The sequence below is a fragment of the Dryobates pubescens genome, chromosome 19 (assembly GCF_014839835.1).
Source record: "Dryobates pubescens isolate bDryPub1 chromosome 19, bDryPub1.pri, whole genome shotgun sequence".
NCBI classification, from domain to species: domain Eukaryota; kingdom Metazoa; phylum Chordata; class Aves; order Piciformes; family Picidae; genus Dryobates; species Dryobates pubescens.
The window spans coordinates 15,180,029-15,201,215 of NC_071630.1; the positions used below are offsets into that span (position 1 = coordinate 15,180,029).

At 47.9% G+C, this 21,187-nt stretch overlaps 1 protein-coding gene across 1 annotated transcript; it reads left to right on the forward strand.

The window, feature by feature from the left end:
- Positions 1–7,551: 7,551 nt before the first annotated feature.
- On the forward strand, positions 7,552–16,793 carry TAT (tyrosine aminotransferase). The gene is made up of 12 exons (XM_009908937.2): positions 7,552–7,643; positions 9,303–9,545; positions 9,722–9,826; positions 10,626–10,693; positions 11,070–11,228; positions 11,398–11,536; positions 12,027–12,079; positions 12,429–12,581; positions 13,500–13,628; positions 14,048–14,131; positions 15,687–15,785; positions 16,549–16,793. The coding sequence occupies exons 2-12, from the start codon at positions 9,311–9,313 to the stop codon at positions 16,690–16,692; spliced, it is 1,368 nt and encodes a 455-aa protein (XP_009907239.1). The 5' UTR covers positions 7,552–7,643; positions 9,303–9,310; the 3' UTR covers positions 16,693–16,793.
- Positions 16,794–21,187: the final 4,394 nt, after the last annotated feature.

Sequence of the window (21,187 nt, forward strand, 5' to 3'; positions counted from 1 at the left end):
GGTCCGGCGTGGCCGCGCTCCGCCGGCGCTGGGACCAGATGGCTGAGCTGGGCTGGGCGGCCGGGCTCGAAGTTGGTGCCGGCTCGGTGCGGGGTCGCTCTGCGATCGGAATGGCGAAACCTCCGAGCCTTCCGCCCGTGGCTCTCCGTAGGCCTGCCAGGGTCCTCCTCGGAATGCCGAGCAGCTCCCGCCGCGGCCAAGCCCTGCCCCGCCCGAGGAAGGTGTTCAGGAGGTGCGTCGGGGCCGCTCCCTTCGGCACCTGTTTGGGAGCCGGCGTGGGGCCGCTCCCCCTCCCTTCACGCAGACGCGATCCCCACAACCCTTGATGAGCGGGAAAGTCTTTTAAAATCTTCTCACCCTTTCGGCGACAAGGCCTTGAAGTTTCCCCCCCTGCTTTGTAACAAGTACTCGAGTGACCTGTTGGAAACAGAGCACCGACTCATTTTCACAAGTGCCGCATTGTGCTGTGGTTTGGTGACAGTGTCTGCTACCTCGTGCCTCTGAACCTCAGTCCTGTCCCTGTTCCCTTCTCAAACCCATGTCCCAGCCTTATTTGTGTTTCTTTGCACAGCAGTGGCACCATTCCCTTTGTTCTATTAGCTGCTGCCTTCTGCCTTCCCCCTGCCTTCTTTAACTCCCCTAAACCTGGCTTGTGATGTGGTGACTGGACCTCTGCAGCAGTAAAGACGTGAGTGCAGCAGCGGTTTGTACCAATCACAGTGGCATAGCTGCCTCTGCCTTGGCCTGTGTTCCTGCCATTGCTCAGCATTTTGTGGCTTCTCCAGCTGCCCTGGCATGTGGAGACTATGTCTCTAGAGGACAGCGATCAACACCTTGAGATCTGTCATAGAATCATACAATGGTCTGTGGTGGAAGGGACCTCCAAAGGTCATCTAGCCCACGCCCCTCTGCAGTAAACAGAGGCCTCCTCAAATAGATCAGGTTGCCCAGAGCCCTGTCGAGCCCCATCTTGAATATCTCCAGGAATGGCTCCCCAACCACCTCCATGGGCAACCTGTCCCAGTGCTCCACTACCCTCATGGTAGTGTCGTGTAGTGAAACTGCCAGGTTCCAGATCACCACTCTTCAAACCACACTCAGGTAATTTTCTTTAGATGTATTACCTTACATTTATTCAGATAGAGTCAAATAGACCTCTTCTGTGTCTGTTTGCTGGATGCCACTTCAGACAATATGATGTGACCTTTTTACTAGCAAGTCCATTTGCACATACAATTGTGCCAGGCTGCCCAGTGGGACTGGCTGTCATCCTGTTCCAGGATGCTGCTGAGCACAGCCACCACCTTCCAGCAGAGGAGGCAATGAACTAATTATTCTTTTGTTTATTGGTGGTTTCTGGAGTGAAAGCAAGTACCCAAGATCTCAGCCTTGCACAAGTGTCAGCATTTCTCAGGGCTGTTAAGGGCCCAGCTGATTCTGGAAACTCAGAGGGAAGCATAGAAAATTCCACAGAGACAATGCTTTGATCCAAGAGTTTGACCAAACACTACCTGGAAAAGCTTTAACACTGCAAAGAAATACTTTTGTGGCACTTAAGAAAAGAGAGACTTGTAGGGAAACAGGGTTACTCCATGAGGTCTCAGATACAGTGCCTGGATATGTGCCTCCAGAAGTCCAAATTTGTCACTGAAATTCTGAAATATATTTCCTCCAAATACAAGACTGGTGGCAACAGTGAGATTGCTTCACCCTTCTGTCCTTGCAGGAGCAAAACCCCTACAGCTGATCCCATGAGGAACCTATAAACTGCAGTACTTCTGCACCTCAGCACTGCAGAAAATATTTCACCTGACTCCATGAAGGACAGGAGGTCTCAAAACTCATTTTAAAATCTACTCAGTTTGGGGATAAGAGAGAAGCAAAACAAAAGCACTTTTTGTCCACCCCCCAGTTCAGATAGAGGGGACAGGAGTTGTATGATGACAATCAGTTAGGAAATGGGGAGATCATAGGGTGAGGGCTCTGGAGGCAGGGCAGATGCTCAGCAATGAGGCTGTTGTACACACCTGTTGATGTGCACATATTGCATGACTCATGTTCATGTGCCAGAACCCAGGCCTTCATGCCACCATGCACACGATGAGCTTAGAAGCTTTAGTGACTTTTAGGATTATGAGCAGTGCCACTTTGCTTAGTAGAGCTTCTAACTGCCTTGAGAGGGACATGAACAACTAGGTTGAATAATCACGAGTCAGAAGAAGAGATTAAACAAGTGTTTCTCACACAGAGTACTGTTGCTGCAACATGTGCTGAAATTTTCTTTGGAATTCAGGATGTGCTGGAATTACTTGTTTGAAGACAGAGCTGGGAGACCACCCTGTTGATACTGTGATGCATTCATGTTTTACTAGTGTTTGCTGCTACCAAGTAAGGTACAAACTTCAAGGTATTGTAGAGCTGGGTAAATCTTATTCCATTTTCCGTTGCTGTGTTGAGATTGTTTGCTTGTTTGTTTGTTTGTTTGTTTGTTTGTTTGTTTGTTTGTTTTTTAATGCTTTCACTCCTCCTCAAAGTACCACACCTGAGTTTGGGCTCCTATTCTCTCTGCAACCTACTATCTGGGTTCCTATTCTCTCTGCAACAAATAGCAGTCAGCAAAAGAGATCAACAGGAAACTGAGAACACCAATATTAATCTTCACCTCTGCTCTGTCTTCTCTTTTTATTCAACCCCCCCTCCCTAATTTCTGCTTGTTTCTGCTGCACTGAAGGGAGGAAAGGGTCTCGTCTGGCTTGCCATGAGCCCAGAGCTCTGACCTGGTTCAGTGCCCTCCCTGGGAACTTCAAGGGTGAAGTGGAAGGATCAAGTCATGAGCTGCCTCATATTTCTCCAGTGTGAGGCAGTTGGGAGCTGCAGCACAATCACTGCTGAACACCACAGCCAGATTTATTGACTGTCCCACATAAATAAATAATCAGGAACAATGAGAGCAGCACAATGATGATGCAGCAGTGCTGCAGGAAAGAACTGGAGGTTATTGTGAATGACAAACTGAACTCAAGTCCACAATGTCATCCTGTTGCGAAAAAAGCTAACATTGCTAGGGTATATAAACAGGAATGTCATGTGTAGGACATGTGAAGAAACTCTTCTGCCCACCCCCTCTGCCCCGGTAGCTCTCCAGTCTTGCGCACTACGTGTCCAGAGGCAAGTCTGTCAGCTGGAGGGAATCCAGATGAAAGCAAAAGAAAGCTCTAGAAATGCACCCCATGAGAAAAATGCCAGTCCTCTCATTTGACAGAGCAGGTGTATGCTAACAACGTGCAAGCACGTCAAACAGGGAGGTATCTTAGCAGCCTGCAAGATTGTGAAAAGTTCCTGCCAAGAGGAGGGCATGTTGTCTGTTGTTGGCATGGTCAGAAAGCAGTGAGCTTCGCTTGAAGCAAAAGGGATATAACTTAGGCACCCTCCAAAAAAGACAATACTTCTTCCACACACCCCAACTCCACCACTTTGTAAAACGATGAGCAGCTGCTGCTGGAGCAGTTTGCTTGGGTGGATGGTGGGTTTCTATCACTGGGGCTCAAATGTAGTCATAAAAGGGGCTGGCATGTCTGTGTTTCCAGAGAAAGAGGTGCCTGGTACTGCCCAGCTGTGGTGGTGCAGACACATTGCAATGTCAGGACTAGCCAACACTGTGTTCTTGTCTTGGTTACGAGTGCAATGGGCTGGGACAGTCTGCCACTTCCTTGGCCACAAGTGCAGCGAGTTGGAACAATTGGGCACTCCCTAAATTTCACTGAAACTCCTGTTGCCTGGGAAATTCCTGCTGCCTGGGTCATAGCCCACTCTGGAGGGAGACAGAACTACCTGACAAGAATTATAGCCAAATGAAAACAAAGCAAAGCAAAACAAAGGAACAACAAACAAACAAAACCTCCCAAACCAAAATGAAAACAAACCCAAGAAAACCCCCACCCAAACCCAAACCAAAACACAAAAATAACTTGACCTAAGGAACAATAATCTTGCAATCCTATAAATAGCAATCCTAAGTCAGACCCTTAAAGCTGTCTGGGATCAGAGAAGGCTGTGACCCCATCTCTTTCCCCTGAGCTGGGAATCTCGGGGTAGATTTCCTGAGGACTTCAAAAACCAGATTGCATTAAGATTTTGAAGATCATGAGGATTTTCAGATTCGTCTACTCAGAGATGATGATGAAGAGAAAGGTTTCAAAGATGTTCAGCTTGCAAATGCTGCCTAAGGAGAGCAAAGTTTCAAATATAATGTCTCTCTATGTATTCTTTGTATCTGTGTGCATTAAGCTCTGCATCTCTGTGTGTATATGTGTCTTTGTGTGTGATAGATTTGACTGAGAAAACTTTATCATAAATCTGGGGGGGAACCTTTTCTGAATCTTCAAGTCACTGCATTGATTATAGCAAATATTATTAAATCAGTCTGATTACTGGCTGATGAACAAGTGTTGTTAAAACTTACACAACCCAACATTGTGATTTATCATAATAGTGCTAATAAATCTTAAATACCTCAAAATTGTGTAGGACCTTTAAAAGTAAGCAATAGAGCAAACCTTGTCATCGAACTTTGTTAAGTTGCACTTTTGTAAGTTCATATTAAAGCCACTTTTGTTAATACTTTTGATGATAACTCTTTAAATGATCTAAATAACTCATCCACCCCACCACCCCATTCACAGCACGTTCACAGCGTTGCCTTGCCCCACATGCAAAGTCACCATGCCCCTTTCTATCTCTTCCCCATTGGCTGGTCAGTGCCCCTGTGGCTTCAAGGCCATCAGGGGGCATCTGCCACAACAAAACGTGCAACAGCTCAACTCTCTGAAGTCATAACTCAAACACAGCGTATGCACTTACGTAATGTTTGCCTGTAAGCAAATGTAAGCAAGGCTGACCAAGATGTCTCTCTTCACTGCCTGTACCCAGGAGACAATAATGTTGATACTTTGTAGAGCATTCCTCTCAGCATCTGTATTTCGTCATGGCTGTTGGGCTTGTAGCTCACCAGTGACTCCAGCTCTCCATGAATGAACCTAGAGTGCACTCTGTGTCTCTCAGCATGCTTGCAAGGGACTCAGTGCCCAGGCTCAGCGTGCAAGGGCCTTTGCAGCTGCTGGACTACTTCCCCTCCACAGCGGGGCAGCAGTCCATGGCTGGGGACCCGAATCTGGATGGTGCCACACAGCTGATACCTGGTTGCAGCACTGCATTTCCAGACCCTGAGATTGTGGGAAGCTCACAAGTTGTCCTAAAAGCATTCCGTAGTTTTCTTGACAAACTGCAGTTGTAGGAGATCACACTCATTAAAGCAGGTGTGTTGATGCAGCTGGTTTCAGACTGGCCCAGAGCCTGCAGAAGAGAGCTCTATCAGGAGCTTGACAGAGTATCACTGTCCGGGCTGCAGCACCCTGCATTCATGCGTGTTGTGAGCTACCTCATCTGCTTTCAAATGAAGTGCAGGGATCAGACAGGCCCTGCATACCACCGCTCCCCTCTCCAAAGCCCTGCTTACAGCCTTGGCAAGAGCACCCTGCAAACTGCTTGCTGTACACAGAATGCTGTTCCAGAAGTGACACCTCTAGCTCCACTGCAACTTGGCTTTTAGTATCATCCATCATGCAAGGGGTGGGTTGGACATATTTGTTGAATGTGGAGTGCTGAGCTGTGTCTCATGCTTCAGGCGTGGGAGGCTCTGTGCACCACAAGGTTGTGGAGGCCTGAAGACCTCACTAGCATCCAGAGGCAGACTGGAGTCATGCAGAGAGAGGAGAAAGACATACTGATAGCAGGAGAAACCCACTGACCCCATTGTACACCACATCCCCTCCCCCTGCGTCTGGCCAGTTTCTCAGCCTTATGTAACTGGGTCTACCTATGTCTCCAGAGCCCAATTTGCTACCGTCTTGGCAGCAGGGTTCTGCCATGCCCTCCCCTGAACCCCACTTCTCTGTGCAGTATTACAGGTAGAGCCTCAGTTGCGTCACCTGCAGGGCTGTTGCTAAGCAGAACATGCAGTATCGTCCTTGAGTCCTCCCCGTGCTGTGTTTAACCCTGTCAGAGCTGCAGCAGGGCAAAAGATGAGACCAGGTGGGGGAAGTGAGGAAACAAACCCTAGGCTTGGAGAGGGTTTCCATGAACTTCTAAAGGTTGCTCATATAAGGCTTCAGCAAAAGGAGCGAAAGTAGTCTGGAACTGTGCAGCATTTGGCAGAGAGCCCCAGCAGCTTCACTACATTTATCCATGAAGTGTTTTTAAAAGGTTTTCTTCCTTGTCCAAAGCCTGTGGTGGGGTGGCTGCTGTGGGAGGCCTGCCAACCAAGGTGGGACTGGGGACCCTGGCTGGACCTGCTACCTGCAATTCATCACCTCCCAGCCTGCCTCCAGCCCCAAGTCCCTGGCCTCCATTGTGGCCTCAGTAATGTTGACTGAGGCACTGTGGCCAAGAGCAGGTCGTGGCTCCCCAGTATTGCCAGCTCAGTACCAGCACTCAGGGAAGAAGCCAGGGCTTGCACCTGGGTAGATGCAGCCTTATAGCTGGTGTAGTGAGCATGGATTGAGCACAAGTGGTCCTTTGTTTTACCATTCAGGAGTAAGTGTAAACAGGGGGAAAAAAACCACAGTGACTGCTCGCCACTGCAGGGAACGTGCCAGCAGACTTGTAAAAAGATTAGCAGGATCCCTTTTGTACTTGAGTGACTCTTTGATCTCTGCACATATTCTGTCAAGGCAGCAAAGGAAGACTTGAAGCAGCCATTGGAAGACAAGGAGGGTGAGGATGATTCTCTTATTTATCCCAGACCTGCAGCAGTGAAGGGACAGGGAGGCATAGGTTTCACATCACTTAGCCAAAAAAGGCCTTCTGAGAATGGCGTCACTGTGATTGGCAGTACCATCAAAGAGAGAACTGCATCATTTCTGCTAGCTGCCAGAATTATAAGTTTACTTGGACCTTGCAGCAACCAAAAAATCAAACCAAAACAAACCAACCAACCAGAAAACCAAAATCAAAACAAACCAAAACCCCAACCCATAGCAATGTGAACTTCCTTTAACACTTCAGGCCTTGGTGCCTCTGAGACACCAGCTAGGCAAGTGCCAGCCTACAGAGTAAAGTATCTCCTCATTATAATGATTCCACATGCTGTGTTTTCTCAGCTGCTGCACTGGGAGCCCAGAGCCTTTGAGATCAGGACAGGCTGATGCTTTCTGCAGGATTTGGGAACCATGAATCCACTCATGATGCATTACAAAGTGCCAGGACTGGAGTACCTGGACTATGTGAAGCTTTGCCTCCCACAGCCTTTGAGGACTGAGGGAAGTGGTCCGAAGGGACAGCCCAGGGCCTCCAGGAAGCTGAGCTGTGTCTCTGTGGTCTGCCCCCAGAAAGAGTTAATGCACAGGCATGTTCCAGGTGTTTGAAGTGAACATAGTTGCAATGGGGAGGAAAGGGCAATTTTGGGTGGGGAGAGCAGCCCTCTCTGCGAGCCAATGGCTAAACGATTTAGTCCCAACGCCCAGTTTTGGGGCTTATTTCATGGGCAAGAATTTGCAGGAAATTCCTCTCAAAGGGATTTGTCCTGAATGAAAAGTAGGGACTGGACCCCAAAGCTTGCCGGCGTCTCCCTCTCTGTTCTGTAGAAGGTAAAGTGCTATACTCTGGTACCTTGGCTTTTCCAGGGGGAGAAGTGGGGCAATCTTCCCTGGCTGCCTACATGGAAGGGGTCCTTTGTGCCTTTGTCTACAAGAGAACCATGTTGTGGGGTGCTGTGAAGGCTCTACTGTGACTCTGCACTGTGCATTTGAGTCTCAGCCCTGCTGTAGAACTATGTGGCTCATTCTTTGCTCTTTTTTTTGTTGTTGTTGCTGGTTTCGGTTTGGCTTGTTTTTTGTTGCAGCCCTGCTGCACATGTCTTTAGCTGTCTTTCTTTCAGTTGAAAGAAGACCAAAAAGGTACTGGTAGCAAAGGAGCTGAAGTCTTGTTTTGTGGCTCTGTTAGATCAGCCTGAGTTCTATAACTAAGCTAGTGAGACGCTGTTAGCAGAGTAAACTACAGCATCATGGGGCATCTCGAGGTGCATGCTTCACTGAAGCACTGAGAAATTTGTTGGAATGGCAAATCTTGCCTGAACCAGGCAATGTCTCAAGTCTTTCAGCTCAGTTTCTGCAGTAAGGAAGGGGTAGATTTCTTGTGAATGTCTGTGAGCATGGGGCTAATTAACTACCAAGAAAGGACCACCATTCACTGAATTGCCCTTCAGTGGAGCAGAGAAACAGGGCAATACAGGAAGCCTAAGCAATTTGTGGTAGGCTTACAAGACTCTGTGCTAGTATCAGCAAGAATGGGGGTAGTAGCTCAGGACAGGTCTGCCTGCTTGTTCCCTAACCTTCTGCAGGTGGAAAGTCCTGAGTAAGCAGCAGTTCATAAGTAAGGCTTTTGCTGGCTGGGTCCAGCTTGTGCTCTGAGTATACATGATGGGGTGTATAAACACTTTTGTGTGTGTTTTGGGGCCTAGAAGGCAAGTCTTCCTCTGCTGTGCCTTGCTTGTTACCCAGCCTTGGGCAGGACCACAGGCCCTTTGCCACTTCCCCGATTTCCCTCTTGGCCATACCAGTCATGCTCCATTCTCTAAGCACAATCTTTTGATGTAGGCTCTCTGTGCTGGACTGTTACTCCTTGTTGCTCTGCTGATAGTGGCAAGTGCCTGTAACCTACCCCCTGCCACTGCTCAGTGCATCCTGATCGCATTGGACCAGAACTACCTTTTTGGCATCCAAGATTTGATTTGAAGAGTGCTGCATTTCTGTCTGCAAACTGGAGAGTTATTCTGAATGTGAACACATACAGTGGGCTGATCGTTGTGGCTGCAACTTTTGCAAGCTGATAGCTGGGGGGAGAAGGTTATCTGGTGGCCAGGAGAGCTGACCCTTCTGCCAGAGGAACATTTGAATCTGCAGTCAGGCAGAGACTACAACATGTTGCTAACTCTTAGTTGCTAGATTTAGCAGGACCTGCTCCTCCTCAGCACAGTACGTCTATGCTAGGCAGTGGTGCAGCTAGCACAGAGAGGTGCCTTTTTCTTTCCTACTGCTTTGTGCTCTCAATTATAAACAGGGTTTCACTTCATCCTGTCCCCAAACACAGCCCTGTTTGCTCCTGCTAAGATGTTGATAGGCAGTAAGCAGGGTCTATGGCTTTCAGAAGTTTTACTTTTGAAGAGCTGTGGTCTGTGTCCCTAGACAGGCAGACCTCTTGTTTGGCCTGTGTTAACTAAGCCCAGGAAATCCACTTCACACTGACAGCTCTCAGGATGGACTCATACCTGATCCAAGTGAATGGCCATGGAGATCATGCTCCCATGCTGGATGTTCATCTCAAGACCAATGGGAACAACATATCACTGGGGAAGGTGAAGAGCCGGAAGCCAAGATGGGCTGTCAGGGCTTCTGAAATGTCAAAGAAGACTTTCAATCCTGTCCGAGCCATTGTAGACACCATGAAGGTGGAGCCCAACCCAAAGAAAGCTATGATCTCCTTGTCCTTAGGTGAGCATAGTGCTGTGGCTGAAGTGTCTGGGTGGTGGGGTCAACTGTATGGCTGGCAGACTGCAGGGCCTTGAATTACAAAGCTTGTGCAAACACCCAGGGGTAGGCCATACGACCTTACAGCTCTGTGCCTGTCACAGATCAGTGAACTTTGCTGTTTCTCAATTTTTGAAAAGGAGACCCAACTGTCTTTGGAAACCTTCCCACAAGTGATGAAGTCACACAGGCTGTGAAGGAGGTTTTGGACTCGGGACGTTACAATGGCTATGCTCCATCTGTTGGTAAGCTGACAAAGCTCTTTTCTGTGAAGGTAGGACAAAGGCATGTGCCAGCTCCTGCCTCACAGCAAGCCTACAGAGACAGAGGACATCTTTCCAGTAGCACCCTGCAGCTTCCTTCACCTTCCTATGAGCACACAACCATGTATATCCCGCAGACACACCTGAATGCCATTCCCTGCATGATCTGTGTGAACTCCAGAGCCCCCTACAGATGCCGTGTTTGCTCCCCTAGCCATTACAGCAGGCAGGGTTTGGGCACCGAGGTTGGCTCAGTGCTCTGTCTTCCTGGTAGTTTCAGCCAAGTTCCCTTCTGATCTGCCTTGACCCCAGGTCTCCCTTTGGGCAGACTAAATGGGCCTTGTTTGCAGTTAGAGCAAAAAGCATGCACGGATCATAGATCACATCTGCCTCGAAAGACACTCCATGTGCTGACAGGGCGGGCTGCCACTATGCCACCAGTAAGCAGTGAAAGCCATGTAAAAGCACTTGTCCTCCTGCAGCTCCTTGGCTAACCCCTGTCCTGCTCCTGCCAGTTCTGTGCCCAGGGCATGATGGGGCCAGAGCCTGCCCCCTTGCCCATAGTCTTTTGCTGCTTTTGGCCTGCCTGGCCCAGCTGCAGGATGCACAGTGCTTGTCCTGAGGCAGGACAGTCTCTGCACTTTGGGACAGCATCAGAAACAAATGAGCTTCCTCTGGCTGGGTGGCAACTGTGAGCCCTGTTCTTGAAGAAAAGAAAAAAAATTTTAAAAGGACATGATCTGTGAACCTCTCCCTTCCATGTTTGGTCCTTTTTTCCTAGGCTACCCATCCTGCCGGGAAGCAGTGGCCGCATACTACAGCTGCCCAGAGGCACCACTGAAGGCTCAGGTACTGATGCCCAGCTGAGGCACTCCTGCTGCAGTGTAGGCAGGGTGCTGCTGCCCTTGCCTAGACCACATGGCATGAGGGCCCTGCCCCGCTCTGTCTCTCCCCTGCTCATCTGTGGGACTGAAGGCTAGCCCATGACCTTGTCCTGCAGTGGCCTCCTGCTACTCTTATTCCCTGCCCAGAGCCCTTGTCCACCCTCAGGAAGGGGCTGAATTTTCCAGCTGGTGCAGATTTCCTGCTTTCAGGCAGGCTCTGGACTTGTCTTTTTGGCTGAGAAGCTCTCACCTGGCAAGGCCTGGGGATTACATCACTCCCACATGGCTGGGGCACTTCAGAGTCCCCAGGCTTTCCACTGACTCCTGTGTACTCTTTGCAGGATGTCATCTTAACAAGTGGCTGCAGCCAAGCTATAGAGCTTGCCTTGGCAGTGCTGGCCAACCCCGGCCAGAACATCCTGGTGCCACGGCCTGGCTTCTCCCTCTACAAGACTCTGGCATTGTCTATGGGGATTGAAGTCAAACTCTACAATCTCTTGGTAAGTGGTGGCAGGCATGGAAGGGGCAGCTCTGATATTTCTGCCTCTCGAAATACCATGGCCCTGCTTGGGAAGTGAGTGAAGATAACCTGAGCAAACGTGGACACCCTATCACACCTCACCCTGTATGGCAAGTCCAGTTCCTCAGCTTTCCCCTTCACTTCACTAGCCAGAGAAGGCCTGGGAAATTGATTTGGAACACTTGGAGTCTCTGGTGGATGAGAAGACAGCTTGCCTCATTGTGAACAATCCATCAAACCCCTGTGGCTCTGTGTTCAGCAAAAGCCACCTCCAGAAGATCCTGGCAGGTGAGGCTGACTGTGTATTGTGTCTGGATGGTTTCAATTCAATGTCCACCCACATTGCCCATGCCTCAGTCACTGCAGCACCATGGCCCAGGGTTTTGTTTCTCTGCCCATGATTGACTTTGGCCCAGGAAGCAGGGCTTTCTCAGTGTGAAGGTGTTGCCTTGTCTGGGCAAAAACATGCAGAACATGTCTTCTTCCTCAAACAGTGTGGCTTGGACTGATCATTTCTCCACCCTAGTTTTGCAGAGGGAGAGTGTTTATAGGGAGCCCTATACTTTCTGACATCTGTTCATTCAGTGGGAAAGCTTTGTTGCCTGCCTCCACAGGTAACAGCAGAGCTAGGCTCAGCCAAGACACGGTTGGGTTCTTCAAATGAACAGTCTGAATAGGGACCCTCTGCCCTGGGACAGAGCTTCTCTCAGAGCTCTGCCAGGCCCAGCAGACAAGATCAAGTCAGCTCCCACAGAGCTAAATGCCTTCTCTCCCACAGTGGCATCAAGACAGTGCATCCCCATCCTTGCTGACGAGATCTATGGAGACATGGTGAGTGTCAGATGCAACCCTTGGCACCCCCATACTGCATGTCATTTCTAAGGCACTTGCCCTTTGGCCATGGCACCTAGGTCTCCAGAAATCAGTGACAGCTTCACTCCCCTATCCTGTACCTGAGTCCATGCCTGGAGCTCCCAGTCCTCTGGTGTGCAGTCCCAGGAGTACCTCTCACATTCAGCTCCTTTCCTCTTCCCAAGTAGCTCATTTTCATGTGAAAATGTGGGACCTTTCACCACCAATTTCCCATCACTTCTCTGCCTCCTTTCACGTGCTTCGTGCACACCCCTGCAATACTCACAGTAAGAGGCAGGGACAACTATAACACAGCCTCCTGTTGCAGGTATTTGGTGACTGCAAGTATGAACCCATTGCAACTCTCAGCACAAATGTGCCGATCTTGTCCTGCGGTGGCTTGGCAAAGAGGTGGTTAGTGCCTGGCTGGCGGATGGGCTGGATCCTAATTCATGATAGGAGAGACATCTTTGGTAATGAGGTGAGAACTGCTCATTGTCACTGTCTGCAAGAGACCTAGAGTGTCTTCAGTGTGTGGATCACCAGGGCTTTAACTGATACAGGCATGTACTACTCCTTTGCTCTCACATATCCCTTCCTTACTTCATCGGCTCCCATATGTGGCCTTCTACCCACATCTACGATCTAACACACTCCTTCTGTCTGCTGATCCTTCATAGGTTGTGTCTGTTTTGTGAACTTCTAATTCCTTTGCTTTGCCAGTGTGCACTGAAGGTATTGCATGGCTTATCCAGTATGCAGAGTTCATGTGTGGTCTCTAGGCGCTTCTGTGCTGTTTCTCTTAAAAGTAAGATCAAAGCAGCTTGCAGTGCTGCCAGTGCTTTATCTGGCTATTTGTTCAGTTGTGTTACAAGGACAACCATCTGCTGCAGTGACCTTTCCACCTAGAGGGCTCTCTGCAGAGGAAGAGGGAGAAGAGGACCAACTGAGTGAGCAGAAGAGCTAATGTTGTTTGTTCCTGCCCTGTTTTGAAAGGGTGGATTGTGGGCCCAAACCTAAGGGGGAAATGCAAAGTGCTGTTTGGAACAGCTTCGGCTTTATTTGCATTGGCTGTATTCCAGACTGGTTTCAGTCAGATTGTGAAGCTCCAAAGGTTGTCTCTGTTTGCATTACAATTCACAGTGTAGAAACAGAGAATGATACCAAAAATAGTCTGTGAATACTTGGCGTATCACTAAGGTTGGAAGAGACCTCAAAGATCATCGAGTCCAACCTGTCACCACAGACCTCATGGCTAGACCATCAAGCCAATATTCTTTATGCTCACTGAAGAGAGGGGTCTGCACAGCTGCAGCAATACAGAGAGTAGTCCATGGGGCTGCCTGAGTCCTTTAGAGAAGCACAATCTGAGCTGCAAATATCACCATGTTTTCTTCAGATCAGGGATGGCCTTCTAAGACTGAGTCAAAGGATCCTAGGACCTTGTACTCTTGTCCAAGGAGCATTGGAACATATCTTGCAACGAACACCTCCTGAATTCTACCACAACACTCTCAGCTTCCTGAAGGTAAACAGGCTGTAACTGGTCAGCACAGTTTGTTCAGGGGCTGTCTGGAGGGAATCATATCTCGCTAGTTCATCATCCCATCCCTCCCCACCTCACTGCAAGGTGCACTTGTGCCTGTGAGTAGGAGAGGCCAACAAATCTATTCTAGCAGGAGACATGGTAACTGGAGCAGAGACGTTGGCTATGCGAAGTGTCAGACAGGCCAGCATCTGGTGGTCCAGGGAATGGGATGTTTGATATTGATTTGCTGAGCTCAGCTCAGTCACACTTGCTATGATCATCCGTGCTGTTTGCATTTGTTGTCCCTTTATTTGCAGTGGGCAAACCTGTTTATAGTCCTCATCCAGAGATTGGCTTCCATTTGTTGAGCTGCTCCTAGAATTTCTCCTGTTTTGAAATTTCTCCTTTCTGCTTTTCAGTCCAATGCTGACCTTTGTTACGCTGCCTTATCAGCTGTCCCTGGCCTCCGGCCTGTCCGTCCCTCTGGAGCCATGTACCTCATGGTAAGTGTGGAGAGTGATGGCCATTTCCAGATCACCAAGACTCATGCTAGGTCTCATTGCCAGTGCTTGTCCATGGTTTCAGACTGGTGCTTGGGACCTGGTTTCCTTTACCATGGATTTTCGCATTGTCCTGTGCAATAGACACCTCTTGATTGCTACAGAAGGCCAAAATATTTTGTCCCCTTCTCACATTAGTGAGGCTGGCACTTTTCACTTGCTTGCTCTTGCACACAGCCCTGAATTGTAGTTTATAAGACAATGTTTTTTTACCTGGATTTGAAGTTAACTGGCAATGGGAAGCCCCTGCATGACAAGTCAGGCTATCATACCTCCTGTTGAAGATGTAGCCTTCTTCATACTAGCATGTCTGTCTTCTGCCTGTGCTGTTCCCTCTTTTTCTGCCTTTTTCTATGCTTTTCTGAAAACCCCCAAACTTCTAATGATCTAGTTCCATATTCTTTTTAATCTCAACAATCTCAGTTGAGACATTTAAATATCATTCATTCAACTCACTTTTAATATATTTTTTTTTCTCATGTTTTCCATTGGTGTCTCTAGTTTTTCAACAGTTTTTAAAAATATGGACCCAGAACTGGAGAATACTGCAATAGCAGCCTGACCCAGGTTCTGTAGATAAGTCTTTATTGGTTGACTCCATTTCCAGCCTCAGAGCTACACAGGTCATTCTGTTTATGCTCTGTGTGGAGGCGTAGCTCTAAGATTGTTTCACAACTGAAGTATTTCTGCAATATCTGAACATTTGTTTCAAATCAGTGTTTCACAACTAAGGTATTCCTGCAATATCTGAACATTTGTTTCAAATCAAGTCATCTAGTAAAATTTTTCTTCTTCCACTGGCTCTTTCAGAACTTCTGCATGAAAACTCTTGCACTTGGCTTACAAGTATTTTCATCTTTGATTACAAGCTAATGGCCAGGATATTATTGGCTTTATGTGACAAAGGGACAACCTCTTCTTTCCAAATACAGAACAGAAGTATTTAGTAAACATTTCAGCATTTTGGTGTCATTTTACCAATTGCATCACCCTGCAAAGATTTATGTTGGGTTTGACATTTGAGACAGTGTTATTTTTCTTTTTTTAAAACATCTTTTTACTATTGTATGGATTTCTTGCATGACAATTTTTCATGTGTATTGACTAGAGTGGTCTCCCAAGCTTGTTTTTCTTTTCACTTTCTTGTTTATTCCTTTCCCCATCTAATTGGATGCTGTATCTTTGCCATCTTTTTTCCTATTTTTTTTTTAAACCAAATTTGTCCTTAACTGAAATTCCAGATTTAGCTAGGGAATGAATACTTCTTGAAGAAGCCCAAATTTTTATTTGTACATTTCTCTTTGTCTTGCATTCCAGTCAGCCCAAATTAGGAGTAAAAATTGAGGGCAGACAGCTACACTTGACTGAGAAGTTGTTGGGCCGTGTGGGTAAACAGGGACACTGCCCTTGGTTGCCATGTTAACCATTGGACTCGATGATCTTCAAGGTGTTTTCCAACCTAAATGACCCTGTCATTCTGTTCTATACATCCCTGCAGGTTGAGATTGAAATGGAACATTTCCCTGAGTTTGAAAATGATGTGGAGTTCACTGAGCGACTTATTTCAGAGCAGTCTGTTTTCTGCTTGCCAGCCTCGGTGAGTTAAACATGTGAGAACCTGAGGGAGCTATGTGGCCAAAGCATGGGAGAGCAGCAACAGGAGTTTGCAGCCCTGAGCTCTGGGGACTGGTTGAGTTGTGTGCAGTGTCCGTGGTCTGTGATGGTGTTTGTACTGGCTCTGAGCTCCTGGTCCTGTGTGTAGGGATGGGGACTGGCAGTCTGGCTCACTAGGAGCCCTCACTCAGGCTGCCAGGATATTCTTGGTTCCAGGCTTGCTCTCTATTTCTCAAATTGGCAGAAGTGTATCACTGAACCCTGTATACCTCCATACTTCCTTGCTCAGGCTTCTCTCTGAGGCCCAGAATTGCTCCCACCTATGTTTCTTTTTTGCCCTTTCTTCAGTCCACAAACCCTGTTGGCACAGGGATGGAGTACAGGATGATAATCCGTGGTGTGTTCCTACCTCCTTCCAGCTCCACTTCCAGCTCTGAACACAGATGGGGCCTTGGATAATCTCCATCCCTCTCACTCCTTCCAACCCATTCTCTGGGTCCCACATAGACCACAGAATCCTGCAGCCTGTTGCTCTCAGAGCGTCACATTTACACAGATGCAGATGAGACATTTGCTTGGAACATCAAACCTAGCCCAAGGGAGCAAGAGCCCAGACCTCCTGCTCTCCAGTCTGTCATTCACTGATCATTTTGACTTGCTGATACAGCACATAGGCACTAAGGCAGGGCTCTGAAACTATAGCACTATCCCAGGTAGTCTGCTAGCTTCATCCTTTCTCATTTCAGTGCTTTGAGTATCCAAACTTCTTCCGTGTGGTGATCACCGTGCCTGAGGAGATGATCTTGGAGGCCTGCAGTCGCATTCAGGAATTCTGCGAGATACATTACCAGGGTGCTGAGGGAGGGCAGGATATGGAGTGTGACAAGTAGCCACAGCTGGCCTCCTGCCTCTGCCAGCCTTGTGTGAGGCAGGAGCTGGGCAGGCAGGGCTGCTTCCAGCCAGCCACACATCCCCCTGCCTGCAAGCAGGTGTCGTCCTGCTGCCTCACTTTTTGTGCTCCACAGACCCCTCAGCACTACGGGAAGAATCAGCCTCTTCTCTCTCCTCCTCCACTGCAGCTTGCACACCCTCTGGCGTTCAGTGCCCATGGTCTCCATATACTCTGCATTTGCACCCTGTGTTGGTCTGTGCTGCCTGTGAACCAGCTGCAGGTGGGGGCACAAAGGCTGCCCCTGTGCCAGGCCCCATGGCCCAGATTCCATGTGGCCAGTAGCTTCTGTGCTGGCTGTGCTTCCCCTTGGGGACAGGAGAAGGCTGCTATCTCAGAAAACAAGAGAAGTACCCATCTCTCACTTACCTGTGTTACCCTAGGAGGCCAGAGCTCTTTATACCAAGCCCTTTGTGCAATAAAGGGAGTAAGTTATTTTGATTTTTTTTATTAATAAACATTCTGATATGCCAATCCTTGTGCTGTGCTCCTATTGCACCAGGTCTTCCTTGGCACTGTGTGGGTCACCCTTGCTCTGTTCATGGTGCTGCAGTGCTCTAGGCCTGCCCCTGCCTTGCAGCTGGCTGTCCATAGACTGCCCTGTCACCAGACCCACAAAGGCAGGTTGGGCCCTGCCAGCCTGGCACAGACCAGAGCTGGATACTCCTGCTGATGCTGGCAGCTCACTGTGCCAGCCTGGCCCCTTGCCACAGAACAGCCCTGTCTGCGTCTACCTGCTGGCACTCGTAGCCCTGGAGATAGCGGCAGGTGCTGGTGCCCACTGCTGCAGAGCCAGCCATGCCAGATGCTGCTGCCTCAGTGTTCAAATCCGGGGCAGCCAGGCATTTCATGCTGCAGTAATGAAGAAATGGGTGGCAGCCCACGGAATGTTTGTACTGTGCAGGATGTTTGAGATATGCCAGCAGTGCCAGGGTTATTGACTGGTGAATATACAGCCCCATAAAGTAATAAAAAATGGGTGGTCTGGGGTCTGTTAGTTCCATGGAAACAGAAGGAGTGCCTGTGCAGTCAAGAGGTGATATTACCCAGGGGCCAGCTCAGGGACTGAAGAGCAAGGAGGCAATATAGAGAGTGTCTCATGTCATCACCTACAATTCTGTTCACCTGTCCTGCAGAACTGGGATCACAGGTCAACTCTGCACTCCCAGGGACAGGAAGAAATGAACTAGCTCTTGCTTACATACTGACAGATGTCTTGCAGTAAAATGGAGGAACTACAACTCTGATACTGGTCCCAGAGAGGAGGAAACTTACAGACTGCCCTAGACTGGCAATTATGAATGGAACACACATATTCAAGGACAGCTGGGGTCAGAGTGGCTTGAGAGCTCCCAAACAGAGAGGGACCTCGGGGTGCTGATTGACAGCCACCTAAACATGAGCCAGCAGTGTGCCCAGGTGGCCAAGAGGGCCAATGGCATCCTGGCCTGCATTAGGAATAGTGTGGCCAGCAGGAGCAGGGAAGTCATTCTGCCCCTGTACTCAGCACTGGTTAGGCCGCACCTTGAGTACTGTGTCCAGTTCTGGGCCCCTCAGTTTAGGAAGGACATCGAGACACTTGAACGTGTCCAGAGAAGGGCAACAAGGCTGGGGAGAGGCCTCGAGCACAGGCCCTATGAGGAGAGGCTGAGGGAGCTGGGATTGTTTAGTCTGGAGAAGAGGAGGCTCAGGGGTGACCTCATTGCCCTCTACAACTACCTGAAAGGTGGCTGTAGCCAGGAAGGGGTTGGTCTCTTCTCCCAGGCAACCAGCACCAGAACAAGGGGACACAGTCTCAAGCTGTGCCAGGGGAGGTTTAGACTCGAGGTGAGGAGAAAGTTCTTCACCGAGAGAGTCATTTGTCATTGGAATGGGCTGCCCAGGGAGATGGTGGAGTCACCATCCCTGGAGGTGCTCAAGAGATTGGATGTGGCACTTGGTGCCATGGTCTAGTCATGAGCTCTGTGGTGATAGGTTGGACTCGATGATCCCCGAGGTCTCTTCCAACCTTAGTGATGCTGTGGTACTGTGATACACTATTCATAAAGGGTAAGAGCACAAGCAAAAGTCATGTGACAAGTCAGCAATGATGGGGGTTGTAGTGGCTTGACATTTACCACCACATTAACAAAAGCACAGCTCACTCAGTGGGGAAAGCAAATGGAAGCTATATTTACAAACAATAACTACACTCTACAATGGAATGCAACGAATAGGTACAAATATACAGTATTTACAATATTATACAGGTATTTACAATCAGAAAACAGCACAGGAAGTCCCTCTGCAACTTCTGGTATTCCAGAACAGTAGCTCAAAAAAACATCATTGGTTGTTAGTGTTCTTATCTCAAGGTTGTTAGACAAGATCCCTTCCAGAGAAGCAGCCTCAGCAGCTAAAGAAAAGGGAAAGGAATGAAGTAGGATGTGTGAGAGTGCTAGGGGTACCCTTCACACATCTGGCAAATGAAATTAGTTTAGAATAATCTTTTTATTTCTTTTTTACACCCAACTGTGAATTGTTTATATTTCTCCACTCTTCTGCTCGAAAATCTGCAGCTAACTTTTAAAGGTATAGCCTAAAACTGCCTCAGGGGTAAAACCCACAATTGCTTGTCTGAAAATCTCTTTGTAGACAACTTAGAAGCAAGCATGATGGAAGGAGTCTTACTGACCCTGAGTGATTACATACACAGATCTCCATGGTATTAGAATAATAAATAATGAAGGGCTGTATGATTATTGAAGACTTCCAGCTTTTCAGGAAGAGTCTGGGAAACAAGCATCACTAATAACAATAGGAATCAATTGCTCCTGAGGCGATGGGGAGATTAACTGAATTAGTGATCTAATAAGAAATAACACTAATTCCAAATTGTTTTGGCAAGTAGCCATCATCTTGTAGAAGACAGTAATGGAAAATAACCTCCAGTTACACGGACACAAAGGGGATCTGTTTGAATTGGATAGGGAGAAACAAAGGTCAAGTGAAGTGAGGAGCCCTGCTACTAAGATGTGGGTGAGGCTTGTAACTTTCCTAGGCTAATGTTTCTTCATGTGCAACTCTGTCTTTTGTAACAAAGGGGAATAGTTGATTGCACTCCATAATGGTGATGTCGTGGCACTTGCCATGCAAGGCTTGTGATTTACCTAAATGGCTTCTGCTGGTCCAAACTGTTACCTCCTCAACTGCAGCATGCTTTGGTTTTAGGTTCTTTCTACAGAAAAAGGGTAAAACAGTTCCATTTAAAAGTATGCTCTGTTGCTTGGAGGTTGAGTATATTTCATTATGATTTTCCTGATGCCTGATGCCAGACATCATTCCTGATGTCTGCATTTATAGCTCATTTGTCTTCACTGTATACTGAAGTCCTCAAGTCTGTGTGCTTGTTTGGTTCCTTGCCCGAACTATTACCGTCCATCTTTTTGCATGCACCTCTCTAAGGCAAGAGCCGTTTCACTCGAGTCTTGCTACTGCCATCTGAAATCACAAAATCATGGAGTAAAAGCCAGAGTTCTCACCTCTGTGAAAGAGATGAGCAATTGACATAGAGATGCCTTTTTTGTTTGTTTGTTTGTTTGTGGCTTTGTTTGTTTGTTTGTTCTTTTTTCCTTTCAATTTTTGTTTAAAGATTACTGTCAAGTTTCTTTTCTGCAAGGACCAGGGGTTTCCCTGTGCATTTCAAAACACAAAAATGTAGCAGTACTCAAAATCCAGTGATCAGTACAGGAGATCATGCATGGCACTTAAGTGAGTAGCCACATGGTAGTTTTCTGTCACACTCAATCCTGCAGAACTTCCATCTTTCCACTGCAGTGTTAGTGGTCTTAGCTAGAAAACATCTGAACACCCTCTGCTCTGAAAGGGTGATTTTCCTGTGCCAGGCATTGACCAGGGCATAGTCATCACATTGATTCTCATGCCAGCTTAGGATGCAGGAAATGTGAGTCATCCCATCACATACCCCTTTCAGATCTATTGCAACAGCAGGGACTAACTAATTTCTCTAAATAAATATTAAGAAACATACAAGAGACACTTGTCTTCAAAGTCTGCCAGGAGGGCAAGAAAAAATGGCAGTGCACCAGTCCTTATGTTTAAGAATCTAAATGTGTGCCTAAGATTGAAGTTGTGGTCTGAGCCAGGCAAGATGTGGCAAGAGAGCAAACTTCCTTTCACATTTAATAAGACAATGTCCTGCTCATCTCTGCCTGGAGTTCTGTTGTTGAATAAAACATTGCTGTCACCAAAGGAGGGTTCTCCCAAGGGCAGGGCTCTTGAGATAAGTTGATGTGTTGAAGAAGAGAGAAGGCGGCCACAGAACATATGAAGGTCTTTCATCAGTCTGACTCCCCTTATATGTTGCACAGGGTTGTGATCTCTCTTGCATATGACAGATGGCTCCAGGGTTAATATTCCTTTGATGACTTTGTCAT